At 45.8% G+C, this 24,440-nt stretch overlaps 1 protein-coding gene across 1 annotated transcript in view; it reads right to left on the bottom strand.

Moving 5' to 3' along the window:
* The window catches only part of LOC132869956 (uncharacterized), a 102,253-nt gene that overhangs the window by 25,206 nt on the left and 52,607 nt on the right, over nucleotides 1-24,440 (bottom strand). The window contains 2 exon segments of the mRNA XM_060903521.1: nucleotides 13,002-13,164; nucleotides 20,987-23,598. Of these exon segments, the coding sequence (XP_060759504.1) occupies nucleotides 13,002-13,164; nucleotides 20,987-23,598 (2,775 nt within the window).

Raw genomic sequence — 24,440 nt, 5'->3', positions numbered from 1 at the left:
AATATGTTAATTTAATATATGAATCACTTTAATCATAAAAATGACTATATTAGATTTATTGTTAATGCTTAAAACTATTCCTGTGCCATTCTTGAGGTCTCAAGGCATTTATAAACAAAAAGTGAGGCCGTGGTTCTGCGTATCTCCTTTAAAGCAACTAGTTTAATGTTCATACCAGCATTATTAATTTGAAATTTTCATTAGGTTTTTTTTTTTTTTTAGTCTTTCAGTTTTGTATTAGTTAGTTAAACAAGTTCATAAGTCATTTGTTTTGTTTTTATGTTGAGGAATTGACTAGTTTTACTTTAGTTTTTATTTAGTTTTAGTGTTAGTTTTAGTTTTTCAGGTATTGCACAGCAAGCTTCTTCTTCTTCTTTGGAGTTTCACAGCAACTACACTAACAGTCAAAAGTTTGTGCACCCCTATTCATTCATTCATTCATTCATAGATTTTTTTGTACTGTGACTATTTTTCTACATTGTAGAACAGTACTGAAGCTATCAACGCTATGAAATAGCACATGGAACATATACAGAATTATGTGTTCAACAAAAAAAGTGTTAAATAACAAAACCTTTCATCTTTTAGATTCTTCAAAGTAGCCACCATTTACCTTGATGACACTTTGTACACTATTGTCATTATCTTAACCAGCTTCATGAGGTAGTCACCTGGAATGTTTTTCAGTTAATAGGTGTGCCTTATCAAAAGTTAATTAGTGCAATTTCTTGCCTTTGTAATGTGTTTGAGATCAAATAGTAAACAGAGCGGCAGCTGCAATTATCGTCACCTTAACGATCTTTTGGCCATTGCAAAAGCAGAAAAGACTTTCAGTATGTAAACTATGCATGAATAATTACTCAAACTTCCACTGGGAAAAAAAAAGTTGATTCCTGATAACTTAGTGTATCAGATTACATGACAAAGTTCCACAATTATTGATACCTTTGTCCACAGTTATCAACACCGTTCCACAATTATTGATATCAAGATGATTATTTATAAAAAAATAATCAGTATGTGGTATGAAGTTAACAAAACATAGTTTTTATTTTAAATTTGTTTTATATATTTATATACTTATATTTAGTACAAAATCTATTTTATATACTAGTGCTGTCAAGCGATTAAAATATTTAATCGCAATTAATGTCGGGACTGTCATAGTTAACTCGCGATTAATCGCAATTTAATCACACATTTTTGTCACATGAAAAACCATTGTAATTCTCTTATCAGCATAAAAAAGTGAATGGGCTTGCTTTGTACCAATTTTTTTTTTTTTTATTGCAGAGCATAACACGTCTTGTCACAGCCACTGTAAAGTCGGGCTGGAGCCGCCGATGGGAAAACAAAACCTAAGCCGAGCACCGTGGCTCTTTGTCCCGAGGCGCAGGGCTAGCATGCCATGCCCGCGCTGGTTCTTTGGGAGGAGGGCAGAGGACTCTGGCTGTGCGGGGCGTGGCATTACAGTCGAGCTGCTATCGTTTTTCTAAGCAAAGTCTCTGTTCCAAGTTCCTGGCAGTTTCAAAAGCTTATGAAAAACCTACATCATGTCACAGAGCGTTAATCTCGCGATAAAAAAATTATCGCCATTAAAATTGAGTCAAGTTAACGCGATAATAACTCGACATTTTTGACAGCACTATTATATACATATATCAATGTCGGTGCTTATGTAAATAAGGAAGTAGTTCTAATATTTGTAAACAAATGAAATGATAATGTTTAACCTGCATCAGAAAATATTTCTGTTCCACTTTGTAAGTATTTTCATAGATCACATTTTGTTAATCATTTGTTGTTGTTTGTATTAATTTCTAGTTTTGTAGTTTACCAATAATTCAAACAATGCTCTAATTTGTTGTAATTAGAGCCACATTGGTGAAGCTTCAGTATTTTCAAACAAGTAATTTTTTTTAATTGAGATTTTAAATTTACCTCAAAAAATATAAAATGTCTACTGATATTGTAATATGTGGTAGATATTCACAACAAATTGCAAAAAATTATATATTTTCTGAATGGAATAGAAAAAATCTGAATATTTTGCTCATGTAATTTTTTATGTGCTAGGAATTTAATTCTGGTCTAATTTTATTTATTGCAAGAGGACTCCAAATACTCTATAAATATTCCATTCTGTTATGAATCAGAAAAAAATATTATAAATCACAGCACTTTTATTTTTTTAAAGTACTTCATCTACTTCAACAAAGTTACACAAAGATCGATCCATAACGGTTGTAAATGTCACTTAATTCCACAGTTTGTCGATAATGGTGGACACCGGTGAAAGTGATCACTATTATCAACACCTCACATGATTTCTCAAACGTGCATTTAGATACAAAATGGTAACTGTCAAATGAAAGAGTAAGAAACAAAGTAGGTTTCGACAAGGAGATCATGAAATATCGGTAAATTTGTTCAGTGTCCATGATCTTTCCACCATGCTTACCTGCGATGATAATGTCTGGGTTTTCCTCAAACTGCTGATCTTGCTGAAAAAAATTAAATCTCAGTGTGGCAGCGGGGGCGTGGTCAAGCGCCGGTCTGTGACAGGAGGGCGGAGTCAGGGAAGGTAAGTGGTAGAATCACTACACCTGAGAGCAATTAACCTGTGTTTGTGTGTCTTCCCAGTGACTGCGCCCTATATAAGGAGGGAGAGCGAGAGCGGAAGGGAGCTCTTCCTGACCCGGACGCTGAGTGTGTGTGTCTGCAAATACACATCGATTGTTATGCTGAAAAGTGTAGAAATAAAACAGTCTGTCAAACCTTATTCTCTGTCCTGCCGTCCTCTGTGCTCCACCCACCAACACCGAACCGTTACAGTGGTGCCGAAACCCGGGAACTGGAGCACAGCAGCCTAACAGCCCCATGGAGTCCTCCCTGTTCGCTGAACTGGTCCATGCCCTCGCCACGGCCCAGCAAAGCCAGCACCAGGCGCTACTCACCCTCCGAAAGGAGTAAGAACAGCGGTTCGAGGCCCTGGTGTTGGCTCAAAAAGAAGATCGAGAGGCGTTCCGGCACCTCCTCACGTCGGCAGGGTCCACCAGCGCTCCTACCACGGGCCCGTCTCCCCTCACCTTCACCAAGATGGGCCCGCAGGATGACCCCGACGGGTTCATCACGCTCTTCGAGCAAGTTGCCGAAGCCTCGGGGTGGCCGATGGAGCAGCGTGCGGCGCGCCTCCTCCCCCTGCTAACGGGAGAGGCACAGCTGGCCATGATACAGCTCCCTGCCGACCGCCGGCTGGCCTATGCAGACCTCTGCCGGGCCGTCCTCCAGCGCGTGGGGAGCACCCCAGAACAGCAGCGCCAGCGCTTCCACGTGTTGCGCTTGGAGGAAGTCGGCCGGCCGTTCGCGTTTGGCCAGCAACTCTGGGACGCCTGCTGGCGGTGGCTGAGGGCCAACAACCGCGACGCCGAGGAGATCGTCAATCAGGTGGTGCTGGAGCAGTTCGTCGCGCACTTGCCAGCAGGAACCGCGGAGTGGGTCCAGTGCCACCGCCCGGCGTCACTGGATCAGGCAGTCGAGCTGGCGGAGGACCATTTGGCGGCTGTCCCGGTGGCAGGACAGCAGATGGCATCTTCTCTCCTCTTCTCTCTCTCTCTCTCCCCCTCCTCCTGTGTCCCATCCTCGCCCCATTCCCCCACCCCGGAGGCGGGGGCCGGCACCACCCCAGCCAGCCCGCCACACCCACGGTGCCCTCCCATTTCTCCCTTCTGTGTCTGTCTCTCCCCCACCTCAGGTGAGTGAGCCCCAGATCACCGGTGCAGAGGGAAAGCCCGGGCCGGTTTGCTGGTGCTGCGGGGAGCTGGGCCACCTTCAACAGCAGTGCACAGCGATGGAAGTGGGTGCGGTGGTTCGGATCCCCGACACGCCAGAGACCGCCCTCGATCGGGCCGGAGCGTATCGCATACCAGTGAGTATCCAAGGGGATACAAATCAGGCGTTGGTGGATTCTGGTTGTAACCAGACCTCAATTCACCAAAGCCTGGTTCAAAACGAGGTATTGGGGGGAGCACAGGGGGTGAAGGTGTTGTGTGTGCACGGGGATGTTCACAGCTACCCTTTGGTGTCGGTCCACATTTTTTTCAGAGGGGAAAAATTTATAGTGAAGGCGGCAGTTAATCCTCACCTTACCCACTCTTTAATTTTGGGGACTGATGGGCCGGGATTTTGGGGTTTAATGAGACGCCTAGTAAAGAGTGGGTCCTGCCATTTGACAGGGGGAGGTCCCGGTGTCGCTTTGGCGGGAGCAGCTGTCACAGAGCCGTCTACGTCATCTCCGCGTCAGAGTGAGGAGCCGCCGGCTCCTCCTCTCTCTATTGGGGAATCCCTCGCGGATTTCCCATTAGAACAATCGCGAGATGAGACTCTGCGACATGCGTTTGACCAAGTGAGAGTAATCGATGGTCAAACGCTCCAGCCGAACGCCACCCCGTCCTTCCCCTACTTCGTGTTTATGAAGGATAGATTATACCGAGTGACGCAGGACACTCAAACTAAAGAGCGAGTCACTCAGCTTTTGATTCCAAAGAGCTGCCGGGAATTGGTATTCCAGGCGGCTCACTTTAATCCCATGGCTGGACACTCAGGGCAGGATAAGACACTAGCCCGAATAATGGCCTGATTCTATTGGCCGGGGATTTGCGGCGATGTTCGTAGGTGGTGTACAGCATGCCGCGAATGCCAGTTAGTAAATCCAGTGGCCATTCCAAAAGCGCCTTTGCGCCCTCTTCCTTTGATCGAGACCCCGTTTGAGAGAATTGGGATGGATCTCGTCGGGCCATTAGATCGGTCAGCACGAGCGTACCGCTTTATATTAGTTCTGGTGGACTATGCAACGCGATACCCGGAAGCCATGCCTCTGCGCAATATCTCAGCACACAGTATTGCAGAGGCACTCTTCCGCGTCATCTCCCGAGCTGGAATCCCAAAAGAGATTCTGACTGATCAAGGCACTACATTTATGTCACGGACACTGCACGAACTGTATGGGTTATTGGGGATTAAGCCGATCTGCACCAGTGTGTATCACCCACAAACGGACGGTTTAGTAGAACGGTTCAATCGCACCCTCAAAAATATCATTAAAAAATTCGTAAGTGAGGACGCACGTAATTGGGATAAGTGGCTCGAGCGCTTGTTGTTCTCAGTGTGAGAGGTTCCCCAAGCCTCCACGGGGTTCTCCCCGTTAGAATTATTATATGGCCGTAAGCCGCGCGGCATCCTAGACATGCTGCAGGAAAATTGGGAGGAGGGACCTTCACAAAGCAAGAATGAAATTCAATACATTATGGACCTGCGCGCAAAACTCCACACGCTCACCCACCTAACCCAGGAGAATTTGCGGCAGGCCCAGGAACGGCAAGCCCGCCTGTACAACAAGGGTACGCGCCTTAGGGAGTTCACCCAGGGAGATAAAGTACTCGTACTGTTGCCCACTTCGAGCTCCAAATTGATCGCTAAGTGGCAAGGTCCCTTTGAGGTCACACGGCGAGTCGGGGACGTCGACTACGAGGTGAGGTGAACGGACAGGGGTGGGGCGCTACAAATTTACCACCTCAATCTCCTTAAACTCTGGAAGGAGGAGGTCCCCATGGTGTTGGTGTCGGTGGTTTCAGAGAAGGTGGAGCTGGGGCCGGAGGTTCAAAAAGGGGCATTGGCATCACGTACCTCTCCGGGCCCCTGTGGAGACCACCTCTCCCCGACCCAACTCACAGAGGTCACCCAGTTGCAGACCGAGTTTTCGGATGTGTTCTCGCCCCTGCCCGGTCACACTAACCTCATAGAGCACCACATCGAGATGCCCCCGGGGTGGTAGTGCATAGCCGCCCTTACAGGCTACCCGAACACAAAAAAAGGTGGTTCGGGAAGAACTTCAGACCATGCTCGAAATGGGCATCGTCGAGGAGTCCCACAGTGACTGGAGCAGCCCGGTGGTCTTGGTACCCAAGGCCGATGGGTCGGTCCGGTTCTGTGTGGACTATAGAAAAGTCAACGCGGTGTCTAAGTTTGATGCGTACCCAATGCCTCGTATTGATGAGTTGCTCGATCGACTCGGCACTGCTCGCTTTTATTCAATGCTGGATTTGATGAAGGGATATTGGCAGATACCCTTGACTCCACTATCCCGAGAAAAAACGGCCTTTTCCACACCATTTGGTTTACACCAATTCGTCACACTTCCGTTTGGGCTGTTTGGGGTGCCCGCTACGTTTCAGCGGCTGATGGACAGGGTCCTCCGCCCCCACGCCACCTATGCGGCAGCCTATCTCAACGACATCATCATATATAGTAATGACTGGCCGAGGCACCTTGAACACCTAAGGGCCGTCCTTAGGTCGCTGAGGCGAGCGGGTCTCACAGCCAACCCAAAGAAGTGTGCGATTGGGCGGGTGGAAGTACGGTATCTGGGCTTCCACTTGGGCAACGGGCAGGTGCGTCCCCAAATTAACAAGACCGCAGCAATTGCGGCCTGCCCGAGGCCCAAGACCAAAAAGTGGGTGAGACAGTTCCTGGGGCTGGCTGGCTATTATCGTAGGTTTATACCTAATTATTCGGACGTCACCAGCCCGCTGACTGATCTCACTAAAAAGGGGGCACCAGATCCGGTCCAGTGGACAGAGCAATGCCAGCGGGCTTTTTCTGGGGTAAAGGCTGCACTGTGTGGGGGGCCACTTCTACACTCCCCTGACATTTCTCTCCCCTTTATGTTGCAGACCGATGCGTCGGACAGAGGGCTGGGGGTGGTTTTGTCCCAGGAGGTGGAGGGGGAGGACCGCCCTGTCCTGTATATCAGCAGAAAGCTGTCGGTGCGTGAGGGGCGCTACAGCACCATAGAGAAAGAGTGTCTGGCCATCAAGTGGGCGGTTCTCACCCTCCGGTACTACCTGCTGGGGCGCCCTTTCATCCTCTGTTCAGACCACGCGCCCCTCCAGTGGCTCCACCGCATGAAAGATGCCAACACGCGGATCACCCATTGGTATCTCGCGCTCCAACCCTTTAATTTCAAGGTGGTCCACAGGCCGGGGGCGCAGATGGTCGTGGCGGACTTCCTCTCCTGTCAAGGGGGTGGGGAGTCGGCTGCAGGCTGGACGGCCGCCCGGCCTGAGTCGGGCGGTGGGGGTATGTGGCAGCGGGGGCATGGTCAAGCGCCGGTCTGTGACAGGAGGGCAGAGTCAGGGAAGGTACCGTAAGTGGCAGAATCACTACACCTGAGAGCAATTAACCTGTGTTTGTGTGTCTTCCCAGTGACCGCGCCCTATATAAGGAGGGAGAGCGAGAGCGGAAGGGAGCTCTTCCTGACCCAGACGCTGAGAGTGTGTGTCTGCAAAGTACACATCGATTGTTATGCTGAAATGTGTAGAAATAAAACAGTCTGTCAAACCTTATCTCTGTCCTGCCGTCCTCTGTGCTCCACCCACCAACACCAAACCGTTACACTCAGGTAATGAGCTGTGTTATCAGATGACGAGATCTAAGGGTGAGGAGGGTCTTCTGGTTGATTAATTAACCAATAATAACTGTTGTAACTGAAACTCACCTTTGTAAAATTGTTTGTTATTGGTAAATCTGAAAAGGTGTCGATAATTATGGACTGTCGATAATTGCAGCCGTTGCTCTAATAAAAATACACATAATAAAATAGCCCTATACCACAACTGTAGTAATCCATATTACTGTATGTCAAGAACAGCTCAACTAAGTAAAGCGAAACGACATCCATCATTACTTTAAGACATTAAGTGACGTTTAATTAATAAAAATAAAGAAAAAAACATTGAATTAGAAGGTGTGTCCAAAATTTTGAGTGGTACTGTACATTAAGTCTGATTCATACTTGGGCGGCACAGTGGTGTAGTGGTTAGCACTGTCGCCTCACAGCAAGAAAGTTGTGGGTTCGAGCCCAGTGGCTGACTGGGACCTTTCTGTATAGAGTTTGCATGTTCTCCCCGTGTCCGCGTGGGTTCTCCTCTGGGTGCTCCGGTTTCCTCCACAGTTCAAAGACATGCAGATTATTTAAAATACCCAGCCACTGGGATTGTACAAGGCAGTGCATACTTAGTGTTGGTCCCAAGCCTGCATAGATAGATGGCCCAGTGTAAAATTAGCATGAGATAAACTGGTTATTAACCTTCTGAAAAAAATAAAGTAAAATAAATAATTTCTGTGAAATGTTTATGTGATGACATCATAAAAATGCAAACCTCTGAATGGTGCATACTCAGGAAGAGTTGAGATCATCATGAAAACTGATGCAGCACAAGGTGGGAAACATGTGCAGTAGTTTTTTTTGTTTTTTTTTTAATTAGCTTTGCCATAATGTAAAATAAATGCAGTGATGGCTGGGTAGCTGCAACAGCACAGCCAATTACAGCAGTCCTGAGTTAAAACAAAAGAAGATAATAATAATAATAATAATAATAATAATAGGCGGCACAGTGGTGTAGTGGTTAGCGCTGTCGCCTCACAGCAAGAAGGTTCTGGGTTCGAGTCCAGCGGCCGACGGGGGCCTTTCTGTGTGGAGTTTGCATGTTCTCCCCGTGTCTGCATGGGTTTCCTCCTGGTATTCCGGTTTCCCCCACAGTCCAAAGACATGCAGGTTAGGTTAACTGGTGACTCTAAATTGACTGTAGGTGTGAATGTGAGTGTGAATGGTTGTCTGTGTCTATGTGTCAGCCCTGTGATGACCTGGCGACTTGTCCAGGGTGTACCCTGCCTTTCGCCCGTAGTCAGCTGGGATAGGCTCCAGCTTGCCTGTGACCCTGTAGGACAGGATAAGCAGCTACAGATAATGGATGGATGGATGGATAATAATAATAATAATAGCAAAACAAACCTCGCCTGGTAGCACTTATTTTAGTGTTATAACAACTGATTCAGTCTCACAAGTGAAAACTCGTCCCAAGTCTCCCTGCTCTCCCCTACCTATTTTAGTAGCAGAACCGAATAAAGTGAAGCTTATCCTTGAAGATTCTCTCACTCCATCAGTGTTTGTCTGACTCACTTATGGCATCACATCTGTCTTATTTCATTTCTAGTTCTGATTAATTCCGAAGTTTATCAAGAAATAGAACGGGTAATCGAATTTGATCAGTATAAGTGCTGATTGGTTACAAATACTGTGTGCTAAATCACTCACTTGTTCACTACGCCCTACTCACTATATAGGGAATTACTATATCAAGGACTATATAGTGAGATCATTGATTAAGTGATAAAACTTCTTCTTTGCCGCTGCCTTTTTTTTCTTCTTTGCCAGGCACTACTTTTTGTGATGCATTGTGAGATACTTTGAGTGCACTATATAGGGTGTAATAATGCTCACTATACATTTGGACAGCACTACAAAATGGCGACCTGACTATATAGTCCACTATGTAGTGAGTAGGGAGTGATTTGGGACACATTCGGGACATTGGGACACCATTTGCACCAAAAACGATTTTGACCTTCTTGGTGACCTTGACCTTGACCGGATGACCCTCAAAATGTTGGAGGTTCTATTTGAGACCAATGCCCATCTAGCCTTAAAGTTTCATGAAAATTGGTCCAGCCGTTATCCCGTAATGTTGCTAACAATAAAACAAAGAAACATAGAATCCCCATGGAAAACAATACCCCGCCCCTCGTGGACGCCATCCCAGGTGAGGTATTATTATTATATTATTATTATAATTATTATAATTATTATTATTATAAATAATAATCTCATCTCATTATCTCTAGCCGCTTTATCCTTCTACAGGGTCGCAGGCAAGCTGGAGCCTATCCCAGCTGACTATGGGCGAAAGGCGGGGTACACCCTGGACAAGTCGCCAGGTCATCACAGGGCTGACACATAGACACAGACAACCATTCACACTCACATTCACACCTACGGTCAATTTAGAGTCACCAGTTAACCTAACCTGCATGTCTTTGGACTGTGGGGGAAACCGGAGCACCCGGAAGAAACCCACGTGGACATGGGGAGAACATGCAAACTCCGCACAGAAGGGCCCTCGCCGGCCACGGGGCTCGAACCCGGACCTTCTTGCTGTGAGGCGACAGCGCTAACCACTACACCACCATGCCACCCCATAAATAATAATAATAATAATAATAATAATAATAATGCATGCAATGAAGTCAGTCATCACCCTGGAGAAGAGCTGCCCATGGATTGAGAACAGGACAAGAAATAAAGAAGACAAGACCCTGAAGTATGGTCCACTTCAGTAGTATGGTGGGAATTAAAGGAAAGGTATCCTGGATATGACGTCCAACAGTACAACATGATAATGGACATGTTAGGAGGATGGTCAATGGACATGGAGGACTCTGTATGATAGTTACTGGGGGCGAAGACAAAGGTTGTTCAAAGGAATATGCAGAAGTCAAAAATATCAAACACATTGAAGAAGAACATTGCTAGGACTTTTAAGAATGCATCATAATCTTGTCAATAAGATGGTACTGAGATAAAATGTATGAACTCGCAATCATCACACATTGTTTTTATTTTCTTTCTTTTCTTTTTGAGATGCAATATTTAGATTTTCTTTTTTGATGATTTATAGTAAATAGGTTAACCTTACTAGCTCATCTATCCAACAGGCAATGAGCTCATGTCATCATGGGTTGTCCGTTGTCTGTCATCCGTGGTCCGTGGTCTGTCCACATCCACATTTCACAAAAATTGCTTGTTCTCTCTCAATTCTTCACTGATTTTTATTCTTTTTGGCAGGAAGGTAGGTCTGTCTGGGATGCATATAGCTTCTATTCAAATTTGCATAATTGCAATTAATAATGAAGATATGAAGTAATTAATCTCTAACGAGCAGTTTCCACACAAATCGCTTCTTCTCCCTCAGTTCTTCAGCAATTTTGATTCTTTCTGGCATGAAGGTAGGGGTACCTAGGGTGCATATAACTTCTACCTGAATTTGCTTAGATAAGATAAGATAAGATAAGATAAGATAAGATAAGATAAGATAAGATAAGATAAGATAAGATAAGATAAGATAAGATAAGATAGCCTTTTATTATCCCACAAGGGGAAATGTACATTGTTACAGCAGCAAAATATAGAAAGAGAAAATGATAAGGCAGTGGAGGAGTAGGGCAAAAGTACAAAGTATACAAAAAAGGATATACATAAAGAAATAAACTACAAATTTAAAGATAAAAATTAACAAATTATGCATCAATTAACAGGTTTGCAGATATACAGTTAACATAAGTGTATTACACAGGTGGAATTGCCCGTGTAAGTATTGCACAGGTATTATTACCAGTATTACCCAGGTAGTATTACACAAGTAAGTAGGTATATTGCACAAGAGCCATTTTAACCATGTGTAGCTAGCAGTTCGCTGTAAAATACTGATGCTGATAGTCAGTGAACACAGTATACGTTCAGAGGGGTCTCTGTGGATGTAGAAGTGATCTGGACAGTATTGTTCAGTATTGTGAGGAGTGTCTGGTGCTGTGCTTGGTGAGGTGCCAGTTGTAAAGTCTCACAGCAGTAGGGAGGAAAGAGCTGCTATATCTCTCCTTAATACACTGCAAATGGAGGAGCTGGTCACTGAAGGAGCTGCCCAGTGCTGCTACTGTCTCCTGCAGTGGACGGGAGGTGTTCGCCATTAAGGATGACAACTTGGCCAACATCCTCCTCTCCCCCACTATGTCCACTGAGTCCAGTGCACAGCCCAGGACAGAGCCTGCCTTCCTAATCAGCTTGTTAAGTTTTTTCCTCTCTGCTATTGTGATACTGCTTCCCCAACAGACAACTCCATAGAATATGGCTGATACCACCACAGAGTCATAAAAAGAGTTCAGAAATGGACCCTGAATTCCAAAGGCCCTGAGCCTCCTCAGCAGGTGGAGTCTGCTCTGGCCTTCCTTGTACAGGGTGTGTGTGTGATCAGTCCAGTCCAGTTTATTGTTCAGATGAACACCCAGGTACTTATAGCTCCTAACAATCTCAATGTCCTTTCCCTGAATGTTCACTGGGGTAGGTGAAGAGAACCTCATCCTGCGGAAATCCACCACCAGTTCCTTGGTTTTACTTGTATTGATCTGGAGGGAGTTCCATTGGCACCAGTCCACAAAGTTCCTTGTCAGTTCTCTGTACTCACTATCATCACCATCTAAGATACAGCCTACAATAGCAGAGTCATCAGAGAACTTCTGTAGATGACAGGTAGTTGTATCATATCTAAAGTCTCCAGTGTAAAGTGTGAACAGAAATGGGGCCAGGACTGTCCCCTGTGGAGCCCTTGTGCTGCAGAAAATGGTGTCTGACACACAATCCTTCAGTCTCACATATTGTGTTCTGTTTGTGAGATAGTCCATAGTCCATGGGGTAAGATGATGGTCCACCCCTGCACCCTCCATCTTACTCCTCAGAAGAGTCGGCTGGATGGTGTTGAATGCACTAGATAGATCAAGGAACATGATTTTAACAGTGCTTCTTGCCTTTTCAAGATGAGAGAGAGATCTGTGAAGCAGGTAGATGACTGCATCTTCCACCCTGATGCCTGGCTGGTAGGCAAACTGCAGGGGATCCATAGCTGGCCCCACCAGTGTGTGGAGATATGCCAGAACAAGTCTTTCCAGAGCCTTCATCAGGTGAGAGGTCAGTGCCACTGGTTAATATCTGTTTAAATCAGTGGGGTGTGCAGTTTTTGGTATCGGAACAACAATGTCTTCCAAAGGACTGGCACTCTTTCCTGCTCCAGGCTCAAGTTGAAAATGTTCCGCACTATTCCACACAGCTGGTCAGCACAATGCCTCAAGAGCTCAGGGTTGATGCCGTCTGGACCTGCAGCCTTTCTCGCCATCATCTTACTCAGTTCCCTCTTGACTTGTTCTCTGTCGAAGGACAAAGAAGAGCACAGCTGAGTGCTAGGTGTTACGCATGGAGGTGTGAAGCACTGAGCTGGAGGTATGATGGTTGAGGGGTGCTAAGAGGGTGAGAAGGAGGTCTGTGAGACTCCACTCACATTGCTCTGTTGCAGCTGATCCTCCATCCTCTTCCTGTAGTGGTCTTTGCCTTCCCTGATCTTTCTTCTCAGCTCCTTCTGTACCCTCCTCAATTCCTGTCTGTTTCCTGATCTGAATATTCTCTTCTTCTCATTCAGGAGATCCTTCAGCTCAGGAGTGACCCTTTTTGAGAAGCACCGTACTGTTTTAGTGGGCACAGTGTTCTCTATACAGAAGTTTATGTAGTCCGTGATGCAGCTCATGAGGTTGTCTACGTCCTCATGGGGCTCACAGAGAACATCCCAGTCTGTAGTGCCAAAGCCATTAATTACAATTATTAATTGTAGTGCCATTAATTACAATTATTAATTAAGTTATGGACTAATTAATCCTTAATGAGCAGTTAAACAAAAATTGCTTCTTCTCAGTCAATTCCTCACTGTTTTGGATTCTTTCTGGCAAATAGGTAGGTATTCCTAGGGTGTATATAGCTTCTATATAGCTTGTATATAGTGTATATAGCTTGCAACATTTATTGTACAACATGGCCCACTTTAGATCGTTCCTTCTGGACTAGACGGGGCCGGAGTGAGCTACACCATCATTGATGGTCTTGTTTAGATTTTGAAGTATTTTAGTTTGTGGAGTTGATATAGTCCCATCAAGCACACTGAATATTGCTAGGACTTTTAAGAGCATGTCACAGTCTAGTCAATAAGATGATATTGAGATAAGTATGAATACACAATCACAATCTTAGTACATATGGCAGGGAGTCAAAGATGTTTTTTTCTTCCCTTTCTTTTTGAGATGCAGTATTTAGGTTTTCTTTTTAACATTGTAAATAGGTTCACTTTTTTATTTTGAAGTGTTTTCGATTGTAAAGTTGATATAGTCCCATAGGTTACTCTGGTCGCCCTATGACACTGTATTTGTAGGCATTCTGAAGTTGAACAAACTGCATTATAATAACAAACGTGAAAAAACTAAAAACAAGTGATAGGAAAAATAAGACTGCATGACAAATTACATTTTAAACAGATAGTTTTGAAAGATCTAGGGTTGTGAACACTGTAAATGTTTTTTAAAGATGCTTCCATCCATCTATCCATTATCCATAGCTGCTTATCCTGTGCAGGGTTGCAGACAAGCTGGAGCCTATCCCAGCTGACTATGGGCAAGAGGTGGGGTACACCCTGTACAAGTCGCCAGGTCATCACAGGGCTGACACATAGAGACAAACAACCATTCACACTCACATTTACACCTACAGTCAATTTAGAGCCACCAATTAACCTAACCTGCATGTCTTTGGACTGTGGGGGAAACCGGAGCACCCGGAGGAAACCCACACAGACACAGGTAGAACATGCAAACTCCACACAGAAAGGTCCCCATCGGCTACTGGGCTGGAACCCAGAACCTTCTTGCTGTTAGGTGACAGTTTTTAAAGATTCAGTTTAGAATTTTCTTAAAGTCCTTCAATTTGTCCATTCTTTAATTTAAGTCATCAGCCAGTGTGCTCCAGAGTTGACTTGTTCTTACAAGAAAGGATCTTTGGTCAGAGGTGCTCTTCTGCTAGTGTGCATGTTGGACAAAGCTCTTGTTTGATTTTGGACCGTTACATTACAGGCATTTAGCAGACGCTGTTATCCAGAGAGACATACAACATACCCAGAGCAGCCTGGGAGCAGATGGAGGTTAGATGTCTTGCTCAAGGACACTTCAGCCAGTCCTGCTCATCCAGGGAATTGAACTGGCAACCTTTTGGTCCCAAAACTGCTGCTCTAACCATTAGGCCATGGCTTCCCAGTAATCTGTAAGTGATTTTGAAGAAGGTTGCCAGCTTTCTGTTGATTCTTAGCATAAATTGCTTCACTTATTTATACCTTCTTGTTAAGTTCTGGTGTTCCCTTTAATATCCAAGCTTAAATCTTTTACCAGTTTTTACAGAATGCTCTAGCTAACTATTTGACCTGAGTACTAGCCCTCACAATATAAATTTGCTATTTTTGGGCCTATGTTAAGTGTGCACAGAAAGAATAAGTACTAAAATGATTGTGTTCAGCTTCCAAATAGGGCCAATCATTTATAACTGAATGACTGTACCCGAATTAATGTAGCTTTTATTTATTTATTCATTTATTTTAATTAGGATCATGCATTTACATAACATTGCATGAATGACTGCCTGACACATCATTTCTTATTATATTCATGATTAGGAATCAAACGATTAATTAATTACTAATAAACTAGTTGCGATGGATGAAGGTGCAATCTGTTGTCTGCTTATGAATGACTTGTTTGTGATTGAGTCAGAGTTGCTGATGTTAAGTATGTCATTCATTGTAAAACACCAAGTAACTAACTTATGATATGATTAGGAGTCAATAACAAATATTAAATTGTTAAACTTCATCTGGATGATCACAGGGATATGTGGGGATCTGGGATATAATAGGCAGGAAAGAATATTTGAGTTAATTTTGTCAGTGAAAATATTGATGATAAGTATTCTTATACAAGTTTGTATTTCATGAATAAATTGCAACAAGAATGTAAATTACTGTAAAAAAAAAAAAAAGACAATGAAACTTACGGCGAAATCTCTGTTCATGATGCCCTGACAAATAAAGATGAGATGAAATAGCTGACTCTGTTCTGGCAGACAACCTAGCTTACTTCTCAAGGGAAGAAATATCCCAGGAGAAATATCCTTCAGCAAAATCCATTACAGTATGTTACCTTCCCTGGTTCACGTTCCTGACCGTATTTGGGAAGTGAGGGAATCCGTCTCACAAGGCTCACTCGCTTAGTCACTCGCACGGCTTTCACAATGCTCCTGGATTCTAACTTGAATGTGAGTCAGGACACACACATACATACACACACACACACACACACACACACTGCATTGGTCTGAATGAAGTAAGATATGAAGATAGTGGGCATCACCATCACAGTGTACAAAATGCCAACTTCACTCGATAACTAGCAAAATAGTAACAGAGCTGTGCTTAACACCACATAGCAACAACACCAGTAGCATAACAAAACAACAGCAACAACACCAAAATACCCCTCTTCCATAACCCCTTTTAAAGTTACACGGCACATTTTACAAGAAATATGCATCATGAAAGTCTCTGAGAAAAATTATGACTACGACTAAAATTAAAACAACTAAAACAAAACAAAAAGATTAAAATGTGACTAAAATGTCACTACAAATTTCAGGAAGTGACTAAAACTAAATTTTAAATTCTTGTCAAAAATTCACACTGTGGTTGAGTATGCCAGATTTATGGCATGTCGCATGAGGCAGAGAAAAGCTGTGGCTTTATGGCAGATTTGGACATGGAACAAAAAGTTCAAAGAGGAAGGCTGTCTGTGTGTCAGGCGGCGCGCATATTGAAAATTTGTGAAATCATTCATGGAATCCACATACCTTTGAATTTCTCATTCAAATTTTGGGGAATAAATCTTATACTGGGGGCGGCACAGTGGTGTAGTGGTTAGCGCTGTCGCCTCACAGCAAGAAGGTCCTGGGTTCGAGCCCCGGGGCTGGCAAGGGCCTTTCTGTGTGGAGTTTGCATGTTCTCCCCGTGTCCACGTGGGTTTCCTCCGGGTGCTCCGGTTTCCCCCACAGTCCAAAGACATGCAGGTTAGGTTAACTGGTGACTCTAAATTGACCGTAGGTGTGAGTGTGAATGGTTGTCTGTGTCTATGTGTCAGCCCTGTGATGACCTGGCGACTTGTCCAGGGTGTACCCCGCCTTTCGCCCGTAGTCAGCTGGGATAGGCTCCAGCTTGCCTGCGACCCTGTAGAAGGATAAAGCGGCTAGAGATAATGAGATGGGAAATCTTATGCTGCTCAACATTAAGCCTGTTCAGTATCATTTGCCTAGACTATGTAGTTTCTGGGATATTTACATCTCAAATAATATAAATTTTTTTGAAACTCCCTGTATTTTTAGTATGTTTTTAAATACAAAAATACAGTAATTTATTTTTGATATATGGCATGGCTGCTACATTTAATAGTTGTTTGTTTGTTTGTTTGTTTGTTTGGATAGACTTACAATTAAGGTATTTTATATCTTATATTAAAATGCATTTTTCATGTATCTTTGCCCATTCCTGCTGACAAGCAGCTCACTATGGCCAGATATTTCAATTGCATTTGTAGAAATCTTCCTACATTATCTGGTTGTATGCAAACAGATGGACAGACATACGGACACGGGTGCGCGCACACACACACACACACACACACACCAACCACCATGGGCTCATACTTCATTGGCCAGTTGTAATCATCTGCTTACTGACAATTTAATTAGGGAAGTGTCCAGCCAGCACTCTGTGCTTGAAATTAAACTAAGTCATCACACACACACACACGCCTAATAATTATCTTGGCAAAACAACATGAAGGAAAATCATTTACACGGCATAATGATCTGTGTGTGTGTGTGTGTGTGTGTGTGTGTAAAGGGGTTCCTCATCCTTATCACCCTCAACCTTATCTCTCTAAATTGTACAATTGCAGTGTCTCTGCTTGTCTGCATGATTTTGTCTGTGTGTGTGTGTGTGTGTGTGTGTGTGTGTGTGTGTGTGTTCATGCAGCTGCATTACCATACCTGAGTGTGATACAGAGTGGCTCAGATAAGAGTTATTGATCACACGAGCTGATTGGCAGCATTTATGCCAAGACAGTTGCTTTGGGGATTTCTCTGGATTGTGTTCATGTGATGTCAGAATTCTGGTCCGAGCCAGATTTAGGAATTATGAAAGGAAAAAACAGGAGTCTGAAGAAATTCTCATAATCATACTCATTATAAATGTTTGTTCATTCATCATTAGTAAGATGCAGCAGGTCACATTGCCACTTCACAGGTCCAGTCATTCTGGTTTGGTTCTGAGCTCAGATGTGGAGATGTGATTCTGTGTGGTGGATCTCATGTTCTTACCATATCCATGTGGGTTTCCTTCAGGTTATCTGGTTTCTTCCTTCCTCCCAAATGGTGGGATCAGACTATTGACTACTTTCACATTACCCATAATGCGTTGTGCCTTGGGGGGTAACCAAAATATAAACAAACTAAAGCAACATGGCGTCACATAGTCACAGTAATCTTTCGAATTTAAATCTCGCTAAAACCTTCAAAGAAGTGTCAAAAATAACTAAACCAAAGCTTAAAGAAATCTGAAAAGCCTTTTCTGTGGACTTTGAGAAATCAATCGTAAAAAAGCACTTGTAAATATCATATTGAATGCTTTGAACATCTCTACTTCGGGTGACAGTCAGCAGCCTTCTTCATCTGTCAACACGGGTGTTCCAACAGTTACTGACCTGCAAAAGTTAAAAGATGGACAGAAGAGCTTCGAAAGATTAACACTGATCAGAGAAGAATCCACAGTGAAATCATTTTTGCTGGGTGCCGGTTATGATGAGAAATCTATAAGAAAATACAAAACACTTCGTGCATGGGAGCATGAGTAAAGAATTCACTCAGTCGAGTAAGTACTGTAAACACAGCAGAACTGTCACATCTCTTTTTTAAAGTGAATTTAATGTCCTCTAAACCCCACTTTTTTTCCTTGTACAAAGCAACAATCATTATGTTGATTGACCATGTGTTTTCGAACCATAGCTGATCCAAAAGGCCATAAATTAATGGAAAATCAATAAGATCAGCTGATTATCACAGAATCTGCAGAGACTCAACTGGAAGATCCTGAAGGGGTGTTTGACGTCACGTGTAAAAATCCAGGTATCAATTTTGTTCATGTGTGCAGCAGTGGTTAGACCAGTCTTGATATGGAATCAGGTTTTGGAAAGAATTCTGATAGTGATTGGGATTCTTATGTGTCAGATGAAGGGGCAGAAGATCATCAAGGATATTCCAGAGTAAATGTTTCTCTTTTTGAGCCCCCAAGATGAGAAACTGCCAGTTCACGACAATCCCACTCAGCACCGATAGCGCACCACCAGGCAGACAGAATTGGAAACACAGATTGGTTTGTTGATTTTTATTCTAAGCTGGCTGCTCCAAAATATAGGGAAAATATTTACATGTACCTCAATAAATGTAGAAATACAATCTTTAAAATGTACACTTATTCAGTGTAATTACTGAAAGAAAATACAAAGTGGGCGATAATAACAGAATCGATGAACTGTCCAAATGTCAGCTCAAATGTCATTTATTAAATCAACAGGTTTATTTTTTGCTCCAATAATTCCCATGTGGTTGTTCTGGTAGTGATGAACACTTGATGAATCAGATTTATTATTAGTTGGCAACACACAATCTGCCCACTTTGTTTGCACAAACCTCACCCGCTGTCACTTTAGATTAGTGTTATTTCTCGGAAATTTGTAAACTGAATGTCCTGTTGTAGATGGATTTGAATATCCAAACATAACTTTCACATTGTTATTTTCGTAAGATTCCAACAGCAATATCCAATTTCAGCGAATAAACAAGCACGGAGTCAGATGAACTGAAATGACCCAGATAACCAGGGTTCCACGCGTAATGTCATGTGAGATTAGCCCTGGGGCAAGGCTGCCTTTTTCCAGGATCCGGAAGCTATGATTTATCGATAGTTTTGTGCTTGATAATAAAATAACAAATAATTAATATTATTTTCCCCCATGCTTTATTAATTAATTTACCGGTAGGTCATCATTAATGGTACATATTCATTTTCAAGCACTATAATAAGGCATTACAAACACTTTAAGTTGATTTTGATTTCCTTCACTCCCATTTTCCTCGAGCTCATTGTTAGGGTTTTGCTGGGATTCGAACCTGGTTCGTTGGTGTGATAATCCAGCAAACCCCCACTAGGCCACCAGGGGGATGACTCAAATGCAGAGGCGTGAGGCGGAAGTAGAAAAAGAATCAAATGGTTTATTTAAACTATATACACTATATACAGGGCAAAACAAAAGACAAAAAAAACCAAAGAGTAAATCCAAAAGAAAAGCAAAGTGCAAAAATTCAAAAGCTAAGAAGATCAAAAACACAGTACAAAGGAAACTGGAGATAAACATAACAGCACAAAGACTCCGTGACAAGAGGACTGAACTCAGGGGTATAAATAGACAAACTAATTAAGGACACAGGTGAAGATAATTAGGCAATTAACACAAACTCAAAACACAGGAACAGTGGCGGCCTCTAGAGGCCAAAATGAACACGACATGAAAAGGAAATAACAGCGGCCTCTAGAGGCCAAAACAGTCCTAGTCCTAACAGGACCCCCCCCTCTAGGAGCGTCTCCTGACGTTCCCAGGGCGATCCGGATGGGCCGAATGGAAGTCCCGACATAGTTCTTTATCAAGGACATCCCGAGCAGGAACCCAGCAGCGCTCCTCAGGACCATAGCCCTCCCAGTCCACCAGATATTGCAACCCGCCGCGGACCCGGCGGGAGTCAAGCAGGCGATTCACAGTGAACACAGTCTGCCCCTGGAAGATGCGGGGGGGTGGGGGGTTCCTAGGGGCAGGGGCATACGTAGACGTCAGTACGGGCCGTAACAGGGAAACATGGAAAGTGGGGTTGATCCTCAGAGTCCGGGGCAACTGGAGCCGGTAGGAGACAGGGTTCACCCTGCGCACCACCTTGAAGGGGCCAATGTAGCGAGGAGCAAGCTTGCGGTTCTCCACCCGCAGTGGAAGGTCCTTAGTGGACAGCCAAACACGCTGCCCAGGGCGGAAAGCGTGTGCAGGTCTTCTATGGCGGTTGGCCTGAGTCTGGTTGGTTCTGGAGGTCTGTATGAGGGTCTTCCTGACCTTGCTCCAGGTCTTGCGACACCGTCTCACATATTGGTTGACCGAGGGCACCCCCGCGTCCTCCTCCTGGTCCGGGAACAGAGGTGGCTGGAACCCGAATTGGCACTGGAATGGCGACAGCTTGGTGGCCGATGACTGCAGGGTGTTGTGGGCGTACTCCGCCCATGGCAGCCAGGTGCTCCACGATGTCGGGTTATCCATAGCCAGGCCTCGCAGGGTGGTTTCCAGGTCCTGGTTGAGCCTCTCCGTCTGACCATTGGACTGTGGGTGAAATCCAGAGGAGAGGCTGGCAGTGGCTCCGATGACCTTGCAGAACCCGTGCCACACTCGGGAGGAGAACTGGGGCCCTCGGTCTGAGACGATGTCCTGTGGAAGACCAAAGACTCGGAAGACATGATTAAACAAAAGTTTCGCAGTTTCAAGAGCAGAGGGGAGTTTGCACAGTGGTATGAAGCGGCAGGCCTTGGAGAATCTGTCAACTAAGACCAAAATGACCGTGTTACCTTGTGACTCAGGGAGACCCGTGATAAAGTCGACTGCCACGTGGGACCAGGGACGCCGGGGAATGGTCAGAGGATGCAGGAGACCCTGGGGACGCTGTCGTGGGTTCTTGGTTCTGGTGCAAACCTCACAGGACAGGACAAATGACCTTACTTCCTTCTCCATGTTAGGCCACCAGAAGCGTCTTTTCAGGAAGTCCAGGGTCCTCCGAGCTCCCGGGTGGGCGGTGAGAGGGGAAGAGTGACCCCACTGGAGAACCTTGGCCCGGGCTTGATGTGGGACGTACAAGAGGCCTGGTGGCCCCGTCCCAGGACCGGGGTCCTGGCGTTGGGCTCGTCGGACAGCCTCCTCAATACCCCAGCGGACAGGGGCCACAATCCGGGACACAGGGATAATAGGCCCGACTTCATTCTCCCTGTTAGTGGCAGAGAACAGTCTGGACAGTGCGTCAGGTTTGGTGTTCTTGGAGCCGGGGCGGTATGAGAGGGTGAAGTCAAACCGACTGAAAAACAGGGCCCACCTAGCCTGTCGAGGGTTCAGTCTCTTGGCTTGCTGGAGGTACTCCAGGTTCTTGTGGTCAGTCCAAACCAGGAATGGATGTTGTGCTCCCTCCAGCCAGTGCCTCCACTCCTCAAGGGCCAGTTTGACCGCTAGCAGTTCTCGATCCCCCACATCGTACCGGGACTCAGCAGGACTCAGGCGGTGGGAGAAGTAAGCGCAGGGGTGCAGCTTTCCTTCCGAACGTTGAGAGAGCACCGCGCCGACGCCACTGTCCGAGGCGTCCACCTCCACGATGAATGGTTGGGAGGTGTCCGGGAGAACCAGAATGGGTGCCGTGCAGAAGCGGTCCTTGAGGTCTTTGAACGCCTTTTCTGCCTGAGGAGACCAGCCATAAGATCCACCTGTCCCTTTGGTGAGGTCTGACATGGGTGCTGCCACAGAACTGAAGTTCCTGATGAACTTGCGGTAGAAGTTAGCGAATCCTAAGAACCGCTGAACCTCCTTAACGGACTTGGGAGTAGGCCAATCCCGGACGGCCAGGGTCTTGGCAGGGTCCATTTGGAGTTGGCCTGTCCGTACAATAAATCCCAGAAAGGAGACCTCGGGAACATGAAATTCGCATTTCTGGGCCTTGGCGAACAGATTGTTCTGTAGCAGCCTCTGGAGAACCTGGCGGACATGGTGGCGGTGCTCCTGCACGGTCTTGGAAAAGATAAGGATGTCGTCGAGGTAGACAAAAACGTATAGGTTAATCATGTCCCTTAAGACGTCGTTGATTAGGGCCTGAAAAACAGCTGGTGCGTTGGTGAGTCCAAAGGGCATCACCTGGTATTCGTAGTGCCCAGACGGGGTGTTAAAGGCAGTCTTCCACTCGTCTCCCTGTCGGATACGGATGAGGTGGTATGCGTTCCGTAGGTCCAACTTGGTGAAGACGGTGGCGCCTTGGAGCAGGTCGAAAGCTGTGGACATCAGCGGAAGGGGATATCGGTTGCGCACAGTGATCTTATTCAGGCCCCTGTAATCAATACATGGTCGGAGCCCCCCATCCTTCTTGCCGACAAAGAAGAAGCCGGCTCCAGCAGGTGAAGTGGAGGGTCGAATAAACCCAGAGACCAGGGCATCTTTGAGGTATTCCTCCATGGCCTTGCGTTCTGGCTGAGAGAGTGAAAACAGTCTGCCACGAGGAGGGGTAGTCCCAGGGAGCAAGTCGATGGCACAGTCGTAGGCCCGGTGCGGAGGAAGAACGGCGGCCCTGCTCTTGCTGAATACCTCCTTGAGATCCCAGTACTCTGTGGGAACTTGAGATAACTCGGTGAGATCAGGGGGCTCGGCAGGAGACACAGGAGAGCTAGAGAGCAGACAAGAGGCATGGCATGCAGGGCCCCATTCCACAACCTGGCTTGTTACCCAGTCTATGCGAGGGTTGTGGCGAGTAAGCCAAGGAAGGCCTAGAATAACTGGGAACTCAGGTGAATGAATCAGGTGCAGGGATATTTCTTCCTTGTGACCTTGAGACTGGAGGAAAACTGGAGAAGTAACTTGGGTGACTCTTCCATCACCTAACGCTTGGCCATCGAGGGCAGACACAGACAGTGGGACTTCAAGAGGTGCAGTCGGAATATTGATGCTTTGGGCGAAGTGAATATCCATAAAGTTCCCAGCCGCCCCTGAGTCTATCAAAGCTTGACAAGAGTGGACAGACTCACCCCAGGAGATGGAGACCGGGATGTAGATTCCTTGGCCAGGGAGTCCGGGAGAGAGGGTAGGCCCCGTCACAACCCTCCCTCGGCTGGACGGGGCGGTCCTTTTCCCAAGAGTTCGGGACATGATGCTCGGAAGTGACCAGGCTTGCCACAGTAGATGCAGCACTTGTCCCTCCTTCTGCGCTCCCTCTCAGATGCGGAGAGGCGAGTACGACCCACTTGCATGGGTTCTGGACAGTCACTGAAGGAGGTAGACGGTCTCCAGGTAGAGGTAGGGAGGCTGGGGGGGCTCAAGGCTTGGTGGCGTTCTCTCATCCTGTTGTCCAGACGAATAGCATGTGAGATGAGGGTTTCGAGGTCACTTGGGCATCCAATAGAGGCCAGACCGTCCTTGATGGGGTCAGACAGACCATGGTGGAAGGCTGACACCAGGGCAGTCTCGTTCCATCCACTTACTGCTGCGAGTGTTCGGAACGAGATGGCGTAATCTGCGACGCTTCCTCCTTGCCGGATGGACATGAGCTTTCGGGCTGCGTCGGTACTGATGTCTGCCTGATCGAAGACCCGAAGCATCTCTTCAGAAAACAGCTGGAAATCAAAGCACTCAGGTCCCTGTCTTTGCCAGATAGCAGTAGCCCAGGCTCGCGCCTTACCAGCTAATAAGGTGATCACAAAGGCAATCTTGCGGCGATCCGTAGTGTAGGTGGTAGGCTGAAGCTCAAAGGTGAGTTGACACTGGGTAAGGAACTCTCGGCACTCACTGTGCTTGCCGTCATACCTCTGTGGTGCAGGAAGGCTGGGTTCGCGAGGTGAAGAAGGCAGCATTGCAGGAGGCACTGGAGCAGGAGTGGGAGCTGGATCAGGAGCAGGAACTGGATCAGGAGCAGGAGATGCAGGCAGAGATGTCAGCTGTGCCAGGGTTTTCCCAATTTGCTGAAGCAGCTC

Source organism: Neoarius graeffei, chromosome 21, assembly GCF_027579695.1.
Source record: "Neoarius graeffei isolate fNeoGra1 chromosome 21, fNeoGra1.pri, whole genome shotgun sequence".
Lineage (NCBI taxonomy): Eukaryota > Metazoa > Chordata > Actinopteri > Siluriformes > Ariidae > Neoarius > Neoarius graeffei.
The sequence above is the reverse complement of the archived record's forward strand: the minus strand, read 5'-3'. Positions and strand labels throughout refer to the sequence as shown.